A 22960-nucleotide genomic window follows, 5' to 3' on the forward strand; every position below is an offset into this window, starting at 1 on the left:
AGGTTGAGACCAATTGATGCATCACAATCATCCTTTTTGAATAAAAGTCACCCTTGCCTGTTTTCACATGGTCCAATGAAATTATTTCTTTGATAAGCAACAAAGTCCTGACTTCAAGAAATTTACAGAACAGTGCAGGAGACAAATTAGTAGGCAATTATAAGCATGCAGTCGAAAGTATAAAGCTAAAGGTAAGCATAAAGAGCCTAAGAACAATGGAGGGATGTCTGACCCAGTCTTAGACAGTTAGGAAAAACTTCCCCAAGATGTTAAAATTTGCTTCTCGAAAGATGGATGGGAGGTGGGGGGGGAGGGGGCATTAAAAACGGTGAGTAATGAGCCTGGAGAGGAAGGGCCAGCTCACATATATTAAGTTTGTACTCTATCCTGAGATTAGTGGAGAGACTAAAGCAATTAAAAGGTAGAGGGTGATATAATCAGTTGTGTACTTTTTACTTTGGCTCTGTTGTAGGATGGATGTCAAAACTGGATAGAAAAGGAGCACCTCACCTTGAGGACCAGTTAATTGAATCTCAGTCTTGAAAAGGACCTAGAAATGTAGGGAAAAGCTAAGTGTAAAGCAATTCCGTATAAACAAAACAAAAAACCACTACCCTGACATGGGGGGGTGTTGCGGGTAGGAATAGAGCAAGCAGCATCTCTGAGACTACAGTATTAGGATTCTTATGTCTGGTAGGAGGCTAAGAATGGTATTAATTTCAATCTGTACAATGAGAATGCATCATAGATAAACTTAGATTTAAAGCTTGATCCTTAAATCCTCAATATTAGAAGTATAACTAATAAAAGTTAATCTGGGTATAATTCTAAGACAAATAAGTAATATTGCTTCCAACAGTATGTTGTAAACATGAACCTCTATTACCCCAAGCTTCAAAAAGAAGCTTGTTACCACAGTGCAATAGAATTACACAGTTGGACTTATGTACATGAAGCAAATTTTCAGTATGGATTGGGAATTATAAGTCTGTTTTTGTTGCATTGTTTACTTGTTTTTACTTTGCTTCCCCCCCCTCCCTGAGTCTAGGCTGTACCGCTAAGTAGGTGTATGGCTTTGGCCAAGTTAGATGAAATTCGTGGGCCACAAGAGATGAATTTCATTCTTTCTTATAGCTTGACAATCTGACAATAATTGCAATGTCCATTTGCTTCACTGGCAAACTGGTGGTAAGAAATATGAAACATGTGCAAAGGTGATATTTTTGGTTCCACATTAGGGTCGCCCTGAGTAAATTCTGCATTGTCCATTAGCTGTAACTGTATCTAAAATATGGGTCTCAATTAAAAAATTTTTTTTAATTTGGTGTTATTTTGGTGAGGGAGTATTGTAGGTAGTTAGAAATTACTTATTTTTATAGACTGAAGTTTCCAAGTATCGGAAGTATTTGAAAGGAAGCTTTATACAGTAAGTAGTAAATTTTGAATAAAAATAGGGAAAAGGAGAAGTTAGAGGAGGGCTATGGACCAAACTGAAGTACAGAAGCCTTGACAAACTTTTATACCTATTCTCATAATGTCTTCAGTACTTTTAGGCATAGCACAAAAAAACAAAACAAAACAAAAAACCCAGAATATATGAACTTAGGATAGGGAAAGAGGAAAGGCCCTTATCAGACACTGTTACCCAACTTGCTTAGAGTAGACTGAGCATAACTCCAAGCAGTTCATAAAGCTTGTATGTCTATGGCTGATACTATTCATCTTTCCTAAAAGTCCCTCATGCCTGCTGAAATGACTTCAAATGCCTTTGACCTAGGAACCTGTTACCTACTGAACTTGCCTTTTATCAAAGGAATAGTAATTCAATCTACATTACCTGAACCAAGGTACTAACCCTGAAGCTTGAAACTGAGAAGTACTCTTTACTGATTCAAATAAACGAACAAAAAATCCAGCACCTTACCAAAAAGGGGGAGGGGCAGCCAATAGCATGTGGAAAATGTTATGTTGTTAGGTGCTGTCGAGTCCGTTCCAACTCATAGCGACCCTAAGTGTGATAGAATGAAACACTGCCGGTCCTGCACCATCCTCACAATTGTTGCTATGTTTGAGCCCATTTTTGCAGCCACTGTGTCAATCTGTCTCATTGAGGGGCTTCCTCTTTTTTGCTGACCCACCACTTTACCAAGCACGATGTCTTTCTCCAGGTACTAGTGGTCTTCCTCTTTTTTGCTGACCCTCTACCAAACATGATGTCCTCCTCCTGATAACATGTCCAAAGTATGTGAGACATAGTCTTGCCATCCTTGCTTCTAAGGGGCATTCTGGCTGTACTTCTTCCAAGACAGATTTGTTCGTTCTTTTGGCAGATTTTTATGTAACATTAATGTACCATGGACCTAGTCTCCTGGGAAACCTACTCTGGGAAACACTAAACTAAGAATCTGTCCATGATGGAGAAATATCAAGTCGTTTCTTGAGGATGTGGCTCAGTGCCCAGAGCCCATGGAGGCTCATCATCATTCTATTAGGCCAGAGAAACACAGGTGGGCCCCCATACCATGAAAAGCAATGAAGGGTGGAGTGGCTTTAAGTGCATGCTCCTGGAAGCCTCTTGGGCTCAAATCCTAGCTCTATCATTTACCAGTTAAGTGGCCTTGGGCAACTTAATCTCTCTGTGCCTTGGTCTCCCTATCTGTAAAATGGAAATGATGATAGTGGTAGCTGTCTCATAGGGCTACTGTGTGGATTACATGAGTGAAAACGTGCAGAACTTAAGATGTGCTTGGTTCTTAGCGAGTGCTCAATGTCTAGGCACTTGGGTCTCTAGGCACCTACCATCATAGTATGCAGGCTCTTTCATTCACCTTATTTTAACCAAAGGGGCAATTATATACATCTTTAAAACCCCTGGGAAACACTGGATGTTATTGTTGTTAGGTGCCGTTGAGTTGGTCCCAACTCATTAATGACCCTACAAACAACAGAACAAAACACTGCCTAGAAACACTGGATGAGACTCATGGATTGAATTGTGTCCCCAAAAATGTCAACTTGGCTAGGCTGTGATTCCCAGTATTGTGTGATTGTCCACCATTTTTTCATCTAATTTGATTTTCCTGTGCGTTGTAAATCCTACCTCTATGGTGTTAATGCGGTAGAATTATCGGTAGTTGTTTGTTGTGTTAATGAGGCAGGACTCAATTTACAAGATTAGATTTTGTCTTAAGTCAATCTCTTTTGAGTTTACCCAGCCCCCTGCATGAAAGATCCAAGTTGACCCCACAAATGCAGTCACTGGATGATTGGAGAGTTCTGTGGAAGAGGGTCACAGGCTGCTTCCATGAAGAGAAGAAGGTGGGTTCCCTCAGACAGGTAAACCAAGGAGGACCCCAGGTTCTTTTCCCCATCTAGAAGGCCCATGCAGGCAGTATCAGGAAGGAGATGGTCCAGGTTTAGGCCACCTTTCAAGGCCAAGTTATCCCCACCCCTGGTGTTAAGGTGTGGCCCAATGTCTGATAGACCGTCCTTAATCTAACCATAGAAATCCCCCTTCCCCTAGATGGGAGGAGAAGCAGTAAAAAGGAGGGATGGAGCAAAAGATGCAAAGTGCTCCCTTAAACATTCTCTGAGCTGGCATAAATAAACCCCCCACACACCTTTTTAGAAATTTGAGGAGTAAGCGATAAGTTTCCCACTAACATACGTAATCTTTAGCCTGAGAAACTTTTTTTCTTGTGATTTGCTGACCCTGGGGGACCTCAGGGCTATTGAGTGGGTCAGATTATATATGTGTATGTACGTGTCTATGCATATACATAAAAATATTAGGAATAGGAAACAAATTTATACTGGTGGTGTAGTGGTTAAGAGCTATGGCTGCTAACCAAAAGGTCAGCAGTTCGAATCCACCAGTCTCTTCTTGGAAACCCTATGGGGGAGTTCTGCTCTGTCCTATAGGGTTGCTATGAGAATCGACTCGATGGCAATGGGTTTGGTTTTGGTTTATCATTGCTATATGCATATAATTGCCTATTAAAAATATTCAATTAATTGCTTTTTAAAAAGCATCCTAGAATTTATAGTAGCTGTTGGCCATTATTATTTTCTCAGTCGATGGCCATTATTGTTTTCTCAGTCGATCGCTACAGCACAATCGCTCCATGTGGAGAGGTTGTGGTCTGCCCCGATCTTTTAATATTGAAAAAACAACTTGTAATTTTATATATGAAATACTCCAAGTTTCACAAGGCACATAAGAGAAAAGGAAGAAAGCAGTTGCTGTCTTCTGTCTTGAGAAAACTCAGCTGCATGCACCTAGATGGTTATAGGAAGGGCCTTTGGGTAAGAAATCCAAGGGCACAGCTTACCAGAAAAGTCACCCAGGGACAGGAAATATAAACCTGTGTGTAAATATAGACCTGTGTTTAAGTATCACTTGTGCTTAAAGGAACCAGGCCAGAAATCTTCACTACCTGGCATGATTCAATTCTGTCCCCTTCAAACGTTCAGTATATTTAAGTTTTTTTTTTTTAAAAAAAGCCTGCTATTAATATAAGAAATGGATTTTATGTAAAATATCTCAGAAGCTCAGTTCGTTAAAATATTTTCCAGGATCTGCTAACAATTATGTTGTAGTGAATTAGAGAGCGTTCCTTTCTTTTCTAATCAAATTTCAAGATAATGGCCTGATAATACTCACTGGGGTTATAAATGGTGTGGTCTGAGCCACATAGACCCATTTGTCACCCCTGGCTGTTATTTCCCCTTAAGGGCCATCTGTGGACAGCCCTCAGTTGGGAGGAATGGCTGGTAGGCTTCCTACTTCAGAAGCCAGGTTGGAGGCAAAGAAAAGGTAGTTATTAAAATGAGACATTTGCAGAGGATTGAATTATTTCCTTTGTTAAGTTAAAAGGAGTAGAGCTTTGGCTCTAAATTTTGTTTGGCTATTCTTGCTACTTTTCTCTGCCAACTCCTTGCATCAAGCTCTGTGTGCTCTTTGGATGACAGTCTTTTCTATTCTTGCATATCACACAGCTCCTCAGCAAGGAGCCGGACAGAAACAAGGAGGTTACATGAGAGTCTGCACACTGACGAGGGAGCTGCCAAGCCTTTTCCCCTGCTTGGCAGCTAGAGTGCTGGCAGCAAGACCCAACCCCCAAGCTGCAAAACTAGAGAAACTGAACAGCTCAAAAGTCCAGGAACTGACTGTTGGGGAATCTCCCAGTGAAATGGTCAGGTCTGTACCTGATCATTCACTCACTCATTCATTCAAAACTCAGGAGATATTTATCAAGTGCCTACTATGTACCAGGCGCTTTCTTGATGCTGCAGATACAGCAATAAATAAAACAGACACAAATCCCTGGCCTCAAGGAGTTTACATTCTAGGGGTGGAGATAGACAATAAACAAAATTAGTATACATTAGGTGATAAATGCTATAGAAAAAATAAAACAAGGAAGAGAGAGAGGGAATGCTAAGTGGGAGTTTGGGGGGGGGGTTAAATTTTAAGTAGGGTAATCAGGGAGGCCTTGCTAAGAAGATGACATTTGAACAGAAACTCTGGTGAAGCCCACAAGTTGGCGAACCCAATTCATGCACACAAATTTTCCAACCAGCCTTTCAGTGCCTCAGTTATAAATATTGACAGAGCCAAATCTTCAGATGTTTAAGGAAGTCTTTTAAATGTAAAACAGAAACAGAAAAAGTAGTAACTCAGAGGAAAAGAGATAATACAGGAATCAGAAGACAACTTTAAAAAAAAACCCCAACTATAATATAGGAGCCTTGGTGGCATACCAGTTAAGTGCTCAGCTGCTAACCAAAAGGTTGGTGGTTCAAACACACTCAGTGGCTCTGAGGGAGAAAGACCTGGCACTCTGCTTCCATAAAGATCACAGCCAAGAAAACCCTATGGAGAACACAACAGAGAACCCCTGAGAGAACAGGAGAGCAGTGGGATGCAGACATCAAATTCTCGTAAAAAGACCAGACTTAATGGTCTGACTGAGACTAGAAGGACCCTGGAGGTCATGGTCCCCAGACGTTCTGTTAGCCCAAGACAGCTTCTTGGATCAAGTAGACACATGAGACTATGTGGGCAGCTCCTGTCTGGAGGGGAGAGGAGAAGGCAGAGGGGGTTAGAAGCTGGCTGAATGGACATGAAAATAGAGGGTGGAGAGAAGGGGCAGGCTGTCTCATTGAGGGAGAGTAACTAGGAGTATATAGCAAGGCATATACAAATTTTTGTATGAGAAACTGACGATTTGTAAACTTTCACTTAAAGCACAATAAAAATTAAAAAAGAAAAAGAAAACCCAGTGGAACAGTTCTGCTCTGTCACATGCCATTGATATGAGTCAGAACTGACACAGTGGTATCCAACAACAACAGTTAATATTTTCAGGGAGATATACAACCTATGAAACAAGAAAAAGGAAACAACTGAGAACAAGAAAGAGCTCTTGGAAATAAAAAATATTATAGTTGGAAACAACTTAGTAAAAGTTGAAAAATTACAATAACCTCAGAGATAAGACTTCATCAATGAAACAAAACAGAATGCTGTAAAAAAGGACATTCAGATAATATTGAAGAACTATTGGAAATTAAAAACGTGATAACCTATCCTGTTGCTGTCGAGTTGATTCCGACTCAGTGACCTTATAGGACAGAGTAGAACTGCCCCGTAGAGTTCCAAGGAGTGCCTGGTGGATTCTACTGCCCACCTTTTGGTTAGTAGCCGCATCTCTTAACCGCTATGCCACCAGAGTTTCCAGGCTAGGAGGGCCAATATCTGATTACTAGGAATTCCAGAAAAAGAACAGAGAAAATGGAGGGGAAGAAATGATCAATAATCCAATAATATTTCCAAGGACAGGAGTTGTCAGGTCAAATGGGCCTTCCAAGTATCCCCAAAATGTATGAAAATAGACCCACACTAAGGTACATCATTAAGATACTTCAGAGCCAAGGGTCAAAAGGAAGATTTTGTAAACTTCCAGTGGGGGCGGGGGGGCGGGGGGGATTGGACAGGGGGGATGGGACAATTCAAACAGGTCATATACAAAGAATGAAGAATCATAATGGCTTCAGACTTCTTAACAGCAATACTTGAGGCAAAAGACAATGAGCAATGCCTTCAAACTTGGGAAGATGATTCCCAACTAGACTCTATACCTAGATGAACTATCAATTGGGTATGAGGGTATAATAAAGATCTCTTCTGGCAAGCAAAGTTTCAAAAAGTTTACCTCCCATTCTTTCTCAAAAGCTATAGAGAACATGGTCCTCCAAAACAAGAGAGAAGACTGAAAAAGACACATCTGCTATTTTCCTTCAATATCCATTCTCCCCTTCTTTTGGTACAGAGCTCCTTGAGTTTTAGTTGGGCAAGAGGATTCCTAACCAGAGACAACATTACGTAGCCTCCCCTGCAGCTGAGTGGGGCCACAAGAAGAAGATCTGGCCAAGGGGATGTGAACAGAAGTGGTACATACGACTCCCGGATGGAGCAACGTCACTGCCTCTGGACTGTTACAAGAGATAACACCCTATCATGTTCTTGTCTTTGCTACAGAGGTTTAGCTGGTATTCTAATGTATGTGGGACACAGGAAACAGAAGATCCAGCAAAGGAGAGAGGTCAAAGGAATCTCCAGGAAGACAGTGAAGGGATATCCGAGGAAGAGAGCTGTGTATTGTGTATAAGACATACAGAGTAACCAGTCCAGACCTGATGGAGCAGTGTGACTCCCCATGTTGAGGGCTCTGCAGTTGTACATTTTTAACTTGAGGACAGCATGCCCAAATGAGCCTGAAGCAGATCCTTATCTGTACTTAGCTCATCTCGTGCTAATGACATTTCTTTCTCCATGCCACACACCCAGCCAGTTGAGACTCATTTTACGAACCTGTCCCTTCACCCCCCCTCCAAAAGTGGTGTGCTTTGAGCTACTCCTGAAAGCTAGAAGTGGGCCATGCTGAGCTTAGAAGCAGAAAATGCAGCACAGCCTGCTCCCATTGACCATATTTCTGGAGGATGCCCAGTACCTAGCTCACATTATAGCCTTCCCAACCATGGGGTACCCTGTGTTTCCAAGACTTACTCAGGACCATCCCTCTGACCTCCCCAGAAAGAGGTTCTGGTAAACCCGCTGGGTCTCTGTTCAGCTTAGCTTCTCACAGGATTCTTCATCTAGTTGTGATAATATTGCCCTTGCACAGCTAAGCTGGCGCTTGCTGTTGCTTTTCATAACTAAAATGTATTGTTTAGGGACATTATAGGGAGTAAAACTATAAAAAGCATGAAAATTACAAAAAAAAAAAAAAGCCAGGGAAGAGGATACACCTGGGGGAGACACATGGGCCAATCAGTACCTCAGAGGCACCCTGTATATAGGGTGCTTTATCTCTTAACCTAGGAGGTAGACACATGGGTGTTAAGTAAAATTTATGTACTGTGGTATATACTCTTCTTTATGTCTAATACACTTCACAGTATTTGAAAGTAGGCTTAAATACCCCTGTGAAGCTGATCAATGTGTGGTCAGGAGTGGGGTTTAGGGAGGACTGGAGCAGGAAAGACTTTTAGTGCTGTGGGGCTTTTTAAAGCAAGTACGTGTATTACACTTTGATAAAATCAAACTGCTGTGTTAGAAACTGGGGATACAAAGATGGTTAAGGTTCTTACCTTTGCGTATTTCTAAATCTGGCAAGAGAGCAATACAGATAATTAACTACAATACTACAGTCTTACGAGGCTTATAAAGCACCTATAACTAGAGCACTTCAGGATTGTAGAAGGAGCACTGATTTTTTTCCCCCTAGTCAAAAAGCAGTGAGAGAAGAGGGGATGTATAGAGAGTATACCTGTAAATCAGGCCTTGAAGAATGAGGAGTTGGAGAGTAGAACAAAGGAGAAGGGCATCTGAGAAGGAGACATGATGAGTAAGGCACACAACTGTGCAAGCACAGGCAAGTGATCCAGGGCGGATCAAGGGCTGTGCAGGCTGCACATTGCACAGGTGGCGGCACTCAGTGTTGTTCAGTGCGTAACCTGCACAATCATCCACAGCAAGCCTGGTTGAAGGGAATGGCTAGAACCTATAAAAGAAAGGAAAGGAAGCCAAAAATATATGAGTATTAGGTGGGAATTGAAAAAGACTATTATTGAACCCTAAACATAATTCAGTAGGCTACATACTACATTCAAATTATTTTCAAATATTCAAATGGCTTTCAACATTAAATAATATCAACTGTTTGTACTCAATGAGTAACAGCAAAACGTGCCTTTATGATGGCAGGCCACAAACATGAATAAAGCTTGAAATTGGTATATTTCCCACTAATACCATTTTGTAAGGCCTTGAGAATATGGGAAAAAATTTGACAAAGTCATTGACTCATCATTTATGTATACTTCTTTATTAGAAATCAACTATTTGTACTAGAGACCACAGAAGGAAGTTAACTTTGTAATTCTAGAATAGAAAAATTATACTTCACAGTAAGAAATTTTTTCAAGTGTAAAAAAAAAATGGCAAGAAAGATTGAGAATGATTTAAGACAATGTTTCTCAAATTTGGCTCCTTGACTTTTCCCACAAATGTTTCCTTAGGGGCGGGAGCTGCAGGTCTTGGATAATTTTTTAGTTTTGCTGATAACCTACGTCAAATTAACATACACTTGTTCAGGATTGCCTGGACAACCATTTTATGTGAGAGTGTCACCACATGATCACAGCACCTACATCTGTGTCTCTGACCTTGGGGCACCCAGTGGAGACCAATAGTGCTCAACTTTTCATGTCGAGTGTCCCCACATTGGGTCCTCAGACCCTGCACAGAATTGTTAAACACTTCCTGTGACATCCGTGAGTCAATTTTGAGAACACTGGTTCAGAGCATGATTCTCAAGGTGGGGAGTGGTAGAGATGGCAAGAGGGAGATGCATTTAGTTTGAAAAAGTACCTTCAAAATGGTTATTGATTTCATAGTACAAACTCCATCAGGTCAAGATCAGAGAAATAATTTTAGCTCATGGGCAGTTACAGAAGACCAAGTATAGACTCATCCTGGGGGGCCAAGAGTAAACGTGATTAAAAACACTGGTTTTAGAGGTAGAGGAGTACCGGCACATGGAGACACACTGTAGGAAAAACATACCAAAAAGGGAGAACACCATTCGGTCAGTGAGTGAATCCTAAGCCAGAACTTGATCTGGTCTTTTGGAACCCAAAAGGCCAACCCAGAGGAAACCTAAGACCATACATTAACCTTTTTGGCCCTCTTTTTGGGGCAAGTTGGTCTACTTTTTAATAAATGATCCAAAAGAAAAAAGCAGTTTTTGCCAAATATCTTCCTCCTCCCTCCCTCCCCATTTTTTTTTTTTTTTTTTTTGGTTAAGGTATTTCAGATTTTTAAGTAAACAGTTGCTGTAGCCAGGAAAGAACAGTCCCAGATCCATCCACCAGGAAATTCTGTCATCATTTGTGATGCCATCCAGCTCCCGAGGAGACATCAGCCTGGGGGCTCTGCCAGGAAAGAAACAAAGAATTGGATTTTCTTAGAAAAGCAGATTCCCCCCATTTCCTTTTCATTACTAGACCAGTTACTCTTGCTATTTAAACACATTTATTACATGTGGCCTTGAGATGTAGTTGCTGGCAAAATACTGATAGCATATAATGCTGAAGGGAAAAAACAAACAGACCCAGTTGCTGTGGAGTTGGTTTTCACTCATGGCAACCCCATGTGTATCAGAGTGGAACTGTGCTCCATAGGGTTTTCAATGGCTGATTTTTGGGAAGCAGGTCTCCAGACCTGTCTTCCGAGGTACCTCTGGATGGACTCAAGCCTTTCAGTGAGCAGCCAAGTGTTTTAACTGTTTACACCACCCAGGGATTCCACTGAAGGAAAAGGCCTCGTGAATGTAGGCAACTCCAGCACCTGCCTTTTCCTGGAAAAAGATCACTTTCCTGGGATGATAGGAAATACCATTTCCTCAACTACCACTTGTAAACTAAACCTAAATTGCTAAAAGTGGCCCAGAATAGGGACATTTGACACAACAGCGAATTGGATTTTGAGTGCTTTAGTGCATTGTGTGATCCCAGAAAGCTAACCCAAACAGACTGTCTGCCTGCTGTGACAATGTTGTAGAATTGTGGTTGGAAGGTTTATAATATTGACTTTATTTCAGAGACTCAGTTGTATTTTTTTTTTCCCGGATTTTTTTAAACTTCCGTTACTATTCTGAGTAAAAAAAATAAACCAAACCTGTTGCCATCAAGTCAATTCCGACTCATACTCATTGCCCAAAGGGTAAGTTAATATTATTAGGCAATAAATATTGGGCAATAGATACCCCTTTAAAGAATGTTTTGATTAAAGAACCATAAATTTATTCCTTAACTAAAGAAACCCTTGAATCTCTCTGCATATGATGTCAGTGGAATCGGCCTATTTAGAAGCCAGCTGGCGCTATCAATACTGGAGAGCCGGGGTGTGGAGGAAGACATTAGACCCCAATTCTGTCTCGGTTTCTTCCTAAAGCGTCTATTATCTGACAGTTTCCATTCAGCCAACGATCTCCTTTAGTTTAATAATTTTAGACAACTTTGTTTTAGCATTTGGGAAGCCAGTTAGATTGAGTTGATTGCCATGTGGACACAGGTAAAGCAGAAGTACCTTTATTTTTCATTGCACTTAAAATGAATCCATATTTCTTAACCATGGACTAGAAGGCCTGTGTGCTCTGGTCTCTGCCTACTTTTCTTACCATCCTTCAGCTTCACTGTACTTCATCTGCTCTTGCTTTCTTTCTGTTGCTTGAAGATCCCACACTTCTGTCACCTCAGGCCTTTGTACTTGCCCTTCCCTCTGCCTGAAAAGTATTCTGCTTAATATTTACCTGGCTACCTCCTTGTCTATCAGGTCTCAGCTCAACTAGCTGAGAAAGGCCCTCCCTCATCATCTTAGCTAAATTTGCTCTTCTATTCCTTCCATGTTCTATCCCATTATTCTATTTATTTTTTCAGGAACTATTTGCTACTTGTTTTTGATCCATCTACCTCTCTAGAATATAAATTCCAAGGTTTATTGTTTTGTTTTTTCTCATTACTATATTCCCAGTGCCAGGTATACAGTAGGTGCCCAATAGATATTTGTTAAATGAAAGTTGAGGGAAAGAACTTCTCCCACTGACACAATTAATCCCTTTGTAGAATGTGAAATTCATAAATGATCGATGTCACACTTTCCTAGCCAGAATACCTTCAAGGAGTATAATAAAACATGGCAGTAGAATTTCATCGTCTCCCGGTATTCTGGACCCTGTGTCCCGCCTATTACCTACCTAGCCTATCCATTGCCGTCAAGTCTATTCTAACTCATAGTGACCCTGTAGGACAGGGTAGAACTGCCCCCATAGGGCTTCCAAGGCTGTAATGTTTACAAAAGCAGACTGCCACATCTTTCTCTCACGCAGCAGCTAGTGTGTTCAAACCGCCAACCTGTCGGTTAGCAGCCGGGCACATAACCACTGTACCAGCAGGGCTCCTTACCACCTGTTACTCACCTGTAATTATTCTAGAACCCCCATATCTGCTAGCTGCTTCGACAACTCTCCACTCTGTTGCAAAGCTATCAGATCAGAGCATCCACCAATACAATCTTTACCCATAAAAACTCGAGGCACCTAGAAAAGCAAATAAACCAGGACATTTAAGGAACTTAATTATATTAGTAGATTAGAAAGAGCGATTCCCTGCCCTCCCCCAGGGGCCCTATTACTCTTGGGCTAGGCTCCCTGTGTAAGGACAAAAGAGCTGGCCAAAGGAAAGGGCATGGGAAACCCAAAAAAGGAGTGCGGAAGGGACCACAACTTCAGGATGGATTCCTTCCCTCCTTTACTGGGTCAGACACTGCTAGTAGAAAGAATATTTTATCCTTCCTCAAATGTTTTCTGTGATCCATAGCTTTCAAATCACTTTACAACCTCCTCATGTTTACCCTTTCAGAACAAATATTCTTACTGTTTTAAGAGTAAAATTATTCATTGAAGAATGTTTTTAAGCTAGGCTATTTTTCAAATTGAGTGTACTGTGCATGAGATTGGCCCAGCTTGTCAAAGTGATTTAAAAATTTCACTCTAGAAGGACAAGTGTCAGGAAAAGAATTGTGGTTAGCTGCAGGTCTACTGCCCTGATTGAATTCTGGTTTCTCGGCAGCTGTGACCACACCTGAGCTCTTAAGCTGAGCCACCAAAAAAAAAAAAAACAAAACCATTGAGTCCATTCCAACTCATAGCAGCCCTATAGGACAAAGTAGAACCGCCCCATAGGATTTCCAAAGAGTGACTGTTGGATTCGAACTGCCAACTTTTTGGTTAGCAGCCAAGCTCTTAACTACTGTGCTACCAGGGCCACAGTAACCAGGAATTCTTTTCTAAACACAATTGGAAAAGAAATTATATTAGGTCCCTGTCCCTGAGTTTTAAGTTTGCAGTTTATTATAGTCATCTCTCTCAGTTGTTAAAACACAGGTGAGCTCTGTCCTTAACCAGGGCAAAGGGCGGTGGTATCTGAATCTTGTTCCTTAATCCCTGGTTCATCATAAGGTGTTTAAATGCTACAGCTGTGGGACCAAGGACATTCATCTACCCTGCCTTCACACCTGGCAAGGCAAGCCAGACTGATGTATCATTACGCCTGGTACGTGGGTTCATCTCCAGCCACACTCAACCCTCCCTCCCTGCTGCTAGGTGCAGGCACATCCCAAAATCCCAGAGGGCTTTTAGAATACTGAGGGAGGAGGGAGTCCGTTCAGTGCAGCCCAAACAATTTTAGGTCCACGGTGTTACACAAATGCTGATAAGCAGTGAAGAAATAAACACAATATAGATCACCTGACTAATCAGAAGCAAGCAGGCCCTCACCACCAACGCTAGGAACATACCAACTAGGAACACATCAGAAGGGGTGGGAGAGACGAGAGGCAGAAAGCAGTAAGACCATTTTCAATGCTTTTGATTTTCCTCAGAAGGCTTAATAATTCAAGTCAATTTTTTAGAGAATGGGAGAGGAGAGAAAAAGGGCTGAATTGTTGCAAATAAATTTTTATAATATTTTATTAAGAAAGAACCCCTGGTGGAAACGGGCTTTAAAATAAAGGCCAAAAATTAAAGAAACCTGGCACCAAATTTCCCTGGCTATTTCCTGTGCCCAGAGAGCAGGAAAGAACACCCAGGACTCAGTTCTGAAGCTGGCAGTGCCACTTATGGGCAGTGTGTGTGCCTGGAAATGTCACGTTTAGTCACAGATAGGCTGCCTACACCACCTGCACTGGGTGGGAGTCTTTGCAACCACTGCTTTTATCAACTTAAAGCTGCAGAAAGAAGAGGTTAAGAAACCTGGATTTTCCTCTGAACCTTGACGCTTGTTTCAAAAGAAAAGAAAGTCCCCCTCTCCCAGATTGTTGGGGGCTGTCAGCATCTGTCTTCCCAGAAAGACTTGGCTCTGGGCAGCTGTAACAGTAAGCAGAACAGAGTCTTAATTATATAGCATGGCTCCTTCTGTGGAAGTCAGTGCCTAATTAAATAAAAATCATCTGAGCTTAAACAAGTGATTTATTCACTCCCAAACTTTCATATTTTCCAAAATTGAGCAACTGTCACTACTGCTAAGACTTGCCACTTTACCTTTGACCATGTGTGGTCGGTTCACACCTGAGTTTGAATTAAGGTGTGAGGATGCCCTGAGGGGCAGCATCCTCTCCCTAGTCAGTGGTTCTCAAATTTGAACATGCATCAGAATCACCTGAGGGCCTGTTAACACATAGACTTCTGCCCCCTCCCCCAATCTCCTAGAAGGGTTGGGGCCCAAGAATTGTGCAATTCTATTTAGTTCCCAGGTGATGCTGAAGGTGCTGGTTAAAGGGATCATGATTGCCAACCGCAGGTTAAATTACTGTCGTTGGGTGCCATGGAGTCGATTTCAACTCATAGCAACCCTATATGACAGAGTAGAACTGCCCCATAAGTTTTTCTTTGCTGTGATCTTTACAGAAGCAGATCACCAGTTCTTTCTCCTACGGAAGCACTGAGGGGACTTGGACTGCCAACCTTTGTGTTAGCAGCTGAGCGTTTAACTGTTGCGCCACCAGGGCTCCTTGATTTAGCTTGAACAGCCATTTATTCCTCCCAGGATAGCTGAGGCTTTGAAAACCTACAGTCTGACAGCTGCCCCCAGGTGCCTGAGCCAGGCCCTGAAACAGACTAGGCCATCTCCAGGGCAGAGTTTTGTGCACACCATGTGGCAGAGAAGCTGGCTTGCCTGAGGGATGAGAGGTCCCTCTGCCTTCACAGCCACTTTCTAGGCTGGGAACAGCAAAACCACCTTAGAGCACAGGGGTTACTGTCACCCTTCCAGGGAGCTGAACCACAAGCTGTGCAGGACAGCGTGGGTGCTGTTTTGAAACAGGAAGCACAAAGGTCCTGTTGATTCAGCTGGAAGGAGAAATACACCCTCCACTGCCCCCCACCCGCAGAGGAACTTGAAAGCCTGTTACTGTTGGTGAGAGGAAAAAGAACTGCTAGCATAAACACAAGCTGGGTAACATTGGGGCCTTAGTCTCCTGGGCTAGGTTTCTCCAGGCCCCAGCCTCAGCTAGGCAAGATCTTCAGCACTCCAGAGTTACTCAGATGCAGCTACCCAAGGCTAGTTCCCAACACTTCTCACTGCCGCCTGGGCTACTCCCCTGGTACAAGCTACTGTTATTTCTCAGCTGGATTACTGCTGTAGCCTCCATATCTCCCAGTTGCCAGCCTCACCCTGGCCCTCTAGCAAAACCACTTTAAAGCACATGGGAAACAGGAAATACAGAGCCCCTGTTGATTCAGCTGGAGGGAGAAGAAATATACCCTTTACTGCCCCCCAGCCCCGACAGGTACCTGAGAGCCTGTTACTGTCAGTGAGAACAAAGAGAACTGCCCCACAAACACAAGTTGTCTTTCTCCCCACAGCCACCAAAACCAAAAAACCAAACCCATTGCCATCGAGCCGATTCCATCTTATAGCGACCCTATAGGACAGGGTAGAACTGCCCCATAGGATTTCCAAGGAGTGCCTGGTAGATTCGAACTGCTGACCTTTTGGTTAGCAGCTGTAGCTCTTAGCCACTATGCCACCAGGGTTTAACACAGCCACCAGAGTGACCCTTTTAAACATAAGTCAGATCAGGTCACTCCTCAAAACCTTTTGATGGCATCTCATCTTGTATGAGTACAAGCCAAAGTTCTTACAATAGCTTTAAAGGCCTTTCCCAATTTACCCCCATTACTTCTCAGGCCTCATCTCCTCCTGCTCTCCCCACTATCTTACAATGCTGCAGCCATACCGACCTCCTTACTATTCCGTGAACCTGCTAGGCACACTTCTACCACAGGGCCTTTGCACTTGCTGTTACCGCTACCCCCAGATTCCTGCATGCCTTGTTCCTTCACCTCCTTTATAGATCTACTCAAGTGTTGCCTTCTTAGTGAGGACCTGATGGCTGCATTTATAATTTCACCCTGCTGCCTACCCCTTACCTGCCCCCTCTCCTACTTAATTTTTCTCCTTAGCACAATATTGCTTACCAGCTTTCAACACAACTGTTTTATTTATTGTTTATCTCCCCCAGTAGAATGCAAGTTCCATGAAGGCAGGTGTTTTTGTCTATTTTCTTCACTGCTGTGTTCCCAGTGTCCAGAGGAGTGCCTGGTACATGTTGTTGTTGGGTGCCGTCAAGTAGATTCTGGCTCATAGTGACCCCATGTGACAGAATAGAACTGCCCCGTAGGTTTTTTTTTTTTTTTTGGCTATAATCTTTACAGAAGCAGATCACCAGATCTACCACGGAGCTGCTGGGTAGGTTCAAATTGCCAACCTTTCAGTTGTCAGTTGAGCGCTTAACTGTTGCACCACCCAGGCTCCTTCCTGTACATACCCACTGCCACTGAGTTGATTCCTACTCATAGCGATCCTGTAGGACAGTGTAGAATTGCCCCATATGGTTTTCTAGGCTATAAATCTTTACCAAAAAGTAGACTGCCACATCCTTCTTGCTTGGAGAGGCTTGTGGGTTAGAACTGCCAAACTTTGGGTTAGCAGCCAAGTGCTTAACCACTGCACCACCAGGGCTTTTTACATAGTTGTTAGGTGCCATCGAGTTAGCTCTAATTAAGTAACCCTATGTATAACAGAACGAAACACTGCCTGGTCCTGCGCCATCCTCACAATCGTTACGCTTGAGCCCATGGTTGCAGCCACCATGTCAATTCGTCTCGTCCAGGGTCTTCCTCTTTTTCACTAATCCTGTACTTTACCCAGTGTGATGTCTTTCTTGAGGGACTGGTCCGTCCGGATAACATGTCCAAAGTACGTGAGATGAAGTCTTGCCATCCTCACTTCTAAGGAGCGTTCTGGCTGTACTTCTTCCAAGACAGATCTGTTCATTCTTCTGGCAGTCTATGGTATATTCAATATTCTTCATCAACACTGGAATTCAAACGCATCAATTCTTCTTCAGTCTTTTGTGCGTATGAGAAGATTGAAAATACCATGTCTTGAGTCAGGGGCACCTTAGTGCTCAAGGTGACATCTTTGCTTTTTAACACTTTAAAGAGTTTTAGCACTTTGCAAATTTGCCCAAAGCAATATGTCATTAGATTTCTTGATACTGCTTCCATGGGTGTTGACTGTGGATCCAAGTAAAATGAAATCCTTGACTTCAGCCTTTCCTCTGTTTATCGTGGTGTTGCTTATTGGTCCAGTTGTGAGGATTTTTGTTTTATGTTGAGATATAATCCATACTGACAGCTGTAGTCTTTGATCTTCATCAGTAAGTGCTTCAAGTATTCTTCACTTTCAGCAAGCAAGGTTGTGTCATCTGCATATCTCAGGTTGTTAATGAGTCTTCTTCCAATCCTGATACCACGTTCCAGCTTCTCAAATTATTCCCAGCATACAGACTGAATAAGTATGGCGAAAAGATAAACTCTGACACGCACCTTTCCTTTTTTTAAACCAATTGTATCCCCTTGTTCTGTTGGCATGACTGCCTCTTGGTCTATGTACAGGTTCCACATAAGCATAATTAAGTGTTCTGGAATTCCCATTCTTTGCAATGTTACCCGTAATTTGTTATGGTTCACACAGTTGAGTGCCTTTGCATAGTCGATAGAAACACAGGTAAAGATCTTACCCTGCATAGTAGGTGCTTACATAGTCCTTACATAAAAACCAACAAAAAACAAACCTGCTGCTGTTGAGTAGATCCCGACTCATAGCGACCCTATAGGACAGAGAAGAACTGCCCTATAGGTTTCCAAAGAGCAGCTGGTGGATTCAAACTGCCGACCTTTTGGTTAGCAGCTGAGCTCTTAACCACTGCACCACCAGGGCTCCAGTCCTTACACAGTAAAACCGTTGCCGTTGTGTCAATTCCAACTTACAACGACAATAGTAGGTGCTTAAAAATATTTGTTGAATATTTGCTTAAGAACAGAATGCTGCCAAAATGCTGCCAGGCTGACAGCAGTGGCTCCCAAACTTTGTTGCAAATTAGAATCACCTGAGGATCTTTAAAAATGGCTGATGCTTAGCTCCTGCCTCCTGCCATTCTAATTTAATTGGTTTGGGGTGTGACTTGGGCATCAGATTTTTTTTCAATGTTCCCCAGGTGATTCTAATGTGCCTTGGAAGTTTGAGAACCACCAGCTGAGAGGGCCCCATGGATGCAAGCCACAAGGGGGCCATGGCAGTAACTGCACTGCTTGCTCTCTCTCAGGACCTGGCTTAGGCAGTAGGAGCCTCCTTGTCCCTGTGTCCTCTGGTCCAGGACCTAGCAGAGACTAAAGCTTTCAGTTCACAACTGGGGCTCTTGCAGCAGTGAGGTAACACATTTAGACCCACTCTATACCAAAAAGCTGACTTATGGATTAGGAAGGAGAGAAGCAACCTCCAAGGCGTTAATACTCAGAACCTAGAGAAAACCCTAAGGTTTAGTCAAACTAAAACAGAAACAGGGTATGTGCGTCTGCAAACACTATGTTCTAGAATGTCGATCTTGAAAGCGAATGTAGGTTCGCCCCACTAATTACCAGAACAGATTCAGGTGACTGGCTGACTGGGCCACCCACCAGAAACCATGAGCTCTGATGAAGAGGAAGTCTTTTCTGATTCTGATAGAGGAGAAAAAAGTTCTTAGGCGGCCCCATGGGCCACTCGTAGCAAAAAGCCCATAGGTTACCTGCTCTTATCTGAACTTGCAGCCCAGGTCCCCAAGGATCACACGGCAAGCCACAGTATCAGGCCAGAACCCAGAGTGCCCCTTCCCACTATGACAGGCCTAGAAACACCCCATAATTAAGCAAGGGGCAAATAATGGCCATTTGATTTTTTTCCAGTGGGAAGAGTTAGGCAAGATAAGAATGAACATATTAGGTTATGGTTAAAGGAAGCCTGGAGGAAAACTGAAGGTCAGCAAGTCTGACTCCGCTGTGTAAACACAGAAGGAACTGGCACATGACTCCTTGGTTGAGAAGCGGAAGTGTACAGACCACCGCAGGCCCTTCCACCCCCACCTCCCACCCCTAGCCCCGCAAGCTGAGAACTGTCATTTCTCAGCAGTGCTTGAACAAGGGCTCCAGATAATTCCCACGATGACTCCTGACAAGCTGCGGGGTCCACTGGCCCTGGGCACACAGGACACATCAGCTGCGCCCTCCTCTGATGTGTGAGGGCTACTAGCTACAGCCCAGCTGCCCCTTCAAGAGAGCAGTGTCTTCTCTCAGATGCCCTACCCCACTGTGCACAGCCCTCCCGACCCCTGGAGTGATGGAGCCCTAGCCTTGTCCTAGAGAGAGCCACAGGCGTCCCCGTTCACAACCCTGACAAGAAAACAGAACCTGGAGCCTTGTCCCTGTCTTTTCAAAGAGCCCCAGACTTACTGTTCTTGCTCCTGTAAGCTGTTGGAGATAATCCTGAATTGCGCTCATGACGCTGGTGGCTGTGATATCGACAAATTCCAAGAGCCCTTGTTTGAAAGGCAATTCGGAGAGGATCTGTTGGGTCTTTCTGCAGTAGGGGCAGGTGGGCTTGATGAACACAACCACCTTCCCGGGGTGGATTTTGCTGTTCACAAACTCTTGAGCCATGCTGACAAGCTGCTATCTCCCCAGAAGGGCTCCTCAATTGCAGAGTGTAAACCTGCAGCCCAGACAGCTGGCTTTCCTTTAAAGGAACCTCCCTGGAGGAGGAGTTTGCTTGGTATCGTGTTTGATTTTAAAGGGACAGCCCCAAAGTCGTTCCAGTCTGGTGTGATTCACTAGGTGAACATGCAATGAATGCATGTTTCCTATTTAATCACCAACAGCTCTGCCCTGGGTGTCGGTGCTATTATCAGACCTGACCTTTGGCAGAGGTTAGAATCAACTCAACTTCTGGAGAAGCATAAAGTGCACAGACCAGACTCAGGAGGGGGCTGAGGAAAGAACCCAAAAAACCAAACCCGGTGCCATCAAGTTGTTTCTGACTCATAAAACCCACCCATGCTGTGGAGTCAATTCTGACTCATAGCGACCCTATAGGACAGAGTAGAACTGCCCCATAGGATTTCCAAGGAGCGGCTGGTGGATTTGAACTGCCGACCTTTTGGTTAGCAGCCGCGCTGTTAACCACAAAGAAAATAGTAATATTAAAAAGGTCAGGTCTGGCAATATTGAGCTTGCATTCTTTGTGGTAGCAGCTGAAGCTGAGTAGCCAGTGTTCTCTTTGGACAGGGCAGACAGGTCCAGTTTGCTATGGGCCCCACCCACCTGGCTGGCCTTTGGCTTTGAGATATCTGCTTCACCCCATAAGCATTTCAGTTTACAATGCTTGAACAGGAGTTTTGTATGGAAGCAAATTCCAACACAGCCCCTCTGTTATCACCGTTTGTGAGTGGAAGTAGTGTAATAACTTGGCTATCATGTTCAACTTTTTTCTTACCTTCTCAAAATCACATTATGCTTTTTTTTTTTTTTTTTAAATAGGACAAGAGGCAGAGGCTGTAGGGCTAGAAAATCTGATGTTCTTCCCTATGGTGCCCATTTTCCCTAAAGGTGGAGCAAATTGTCTCTTCTTAGGCCTGATCCTCACCCTTCCTGTGTGGGGTAAGTCAGATGAATAATCAAATCAAGGAAAAACCATCTCCTTTAAAGGTAAATCATCTATTTTTCCCCATGAAATTTTACCTTGAAACTGGAGTATCTTCGGAGAGGCGGGGCAGGGCCAGAGCTGGACACCGCCATTGACATATTGGTCGAATCCCAAGCGTGATGTGATTTCAAGGTCAGAAAATTGATCCCAGGAGCAGCTTTTTACTCTTGATTCTAAGTGTTACTAAAATTAAAATAGCAATACGGGAAACCCAGAATCTGAGTCACAGAGAGAGAACTAAGTGAGAGCTCTGTCAACCAAAAGAATGTGTCAGGGCTGAGAAACTGGAGGCAACTTGTTAGGGATTGTGGCTACTTGACCCAGAGCTTCACTCGCCTCCTGAATAACCCAGGGGCAGTATCTGTGTCTCCTCTCTCCTTTTTGTTCCTTTAGCTCAGACTCCTGTAGCTAGTTTCCTCACTGACCACAGGGGTGCCCACTTGTGTTAACATGGCCCGTTGTTAGAAGATAGCAAGACTTCAACTTGCTTACTTTGGACATGTCATTAGGAAAGGCCAGTTGCTAGAAAAGAATATCACATTTGGTAAAGGAGAGGGTCAGTGAAAACAAAGGAACCCCTTGATAAGATGGATTGATACAACAACCAAAACAATGCACTCAAATACCAACGATCATAAAGATGGCACAGGACCAGGCAAGTTTTTGTTCTGTTATACATAAGGTAACCATGACTTGGAGCTGACTTGATGGCAACTAACAATACAACAATAACAACATGCTTCATCAGCATACCTAGTACCTGGCTATTCCCCCAGAGCCTTTTTTTTTCTTAGGGTCTGGCATTAGCCTCTCCCTCTCTTTTGGCTCTTTCCCCTCAATACGTAGCTATGTTCAAGTCTCTCCCATGTTAAAAACCACCACCACTCCCCCCACCATCACCACCATCTTTCACCTCCTTTGATCTTGCTTTCCTGCCTCTGTCCTTTCCTTAACAGCCATGCATCATAAAACCTGCTGTTATCTTTGCTATCTGTACTTTACCCAGTTCCTTGTCTCATTGCAGTCTGAACTCAGTATCTACAATTCTGCTGAAACTCCTTTGGGCAACATCAGCCATGCTAAATCTAAACTGCTAAATCACATTGTAACTAGGTGTCCTGATAGAGCCTAACAGAGAAGTCTGGGTATGGAGTTTTTGATAAAAATGGTGGGGTGTAGTGGGATGCAGACCTCAAATTCTCGTAAAAAAGACCAGACTTAATGGTCTGACTGAGACTAGAGGGACCCCAGAGGTCATGATCCCCAGACCTTCTGTTGGCCCAAGACAGGAACCATTCCCAAAGCCAACTCTTCAGACAGGGATTGGACTGGTCTATAGGATAGAAAATGATACTGGTGAGGAGTGAGCTTCTTGGATCAAGTAGACACATGAGACTATGTGGGGAGCTCCTATCTGGAGGGGACATGAGAGGGCAGAGTGGATCAGAAGCTGACCGAATGGACATGAAAATAGAGAGTGGAGGGAAGGAGTGTGCTGTCTCATTAGGGAGAGAGCAACTAGGAGTATATAGCAAGGGATATATAAGTTGTTTGTATGAGAGACTGACTTGATTTATAAACTTTCACTTAAAGCACAATAAAAATTAAAAATTAAAAAAAAAAAAAATGGTGGGGTGAACTTCCCAAAGGAGTTGTTTTGCACAGGGCTACCTGAGGGTTAGAAAGAGGGTTAGAGAGAGTAGTAATTTGGTTGCCTGGGAAACAGGGGGACTATATTGTCTGCTCCACAGCT

At 43.3% G+C, this 22960-nt stretch overlaps 1 protein-coding gene and 1 long non-coding RNA gene across 2 annotated transcripts; one reads left to right on the forward strand and one right to left on the reverse strand.

Annotated features, from left to right (window-relative positions):
* Positions 1-772: 772 nt before the first annotated feature.
* Positions 773-10367, forward strand: LOC126066979 (uncharacterized). The gene is made up of 2 exons (XR_007515300.1): positions 773-3318; positions 7335-10367. It is a non-coding gene; the product is annotated as an uncharacterized LOC126066979 (long non-coding RNA).
* On the reverse strand, positions 9498-20233 carry GLRX (glutaredoxin). Its single transcript, XM_049868491.1, has 3 exons — positions 19959-20233; positions 12546-12665; positions 9498-10500 (listed from the first exon to the last, which is right to left on the reverse strand). Exons 1-2 carry the CDS (start codon positions 20163-20165, stop codon positions 12552-12554), a joined length of 321 nt encoding a protein of 106 aa, XP_049724448.1. The 5' UTR covers positions 20166-20233; the 3' UTR covers positions 9498-10500; positions 12546-12551.
* Positions 20234-22960: the final 2727 nt, after the last annotated feature.

Source organism: Elephas maximus, chromosome 2, assembly GCF_024166365.1.
Source record: "Elephas maximus indicus isolate mEleMax1 chromosome 2, mEleMax1 primary haplotype, whole genome shotgun sequence".
Lineage (NCBI taxonomy): Eukaryota > Metazoa > Chordata > Mammalia > Proboscidea > Elephantidae > Elephas > Elephas maximus.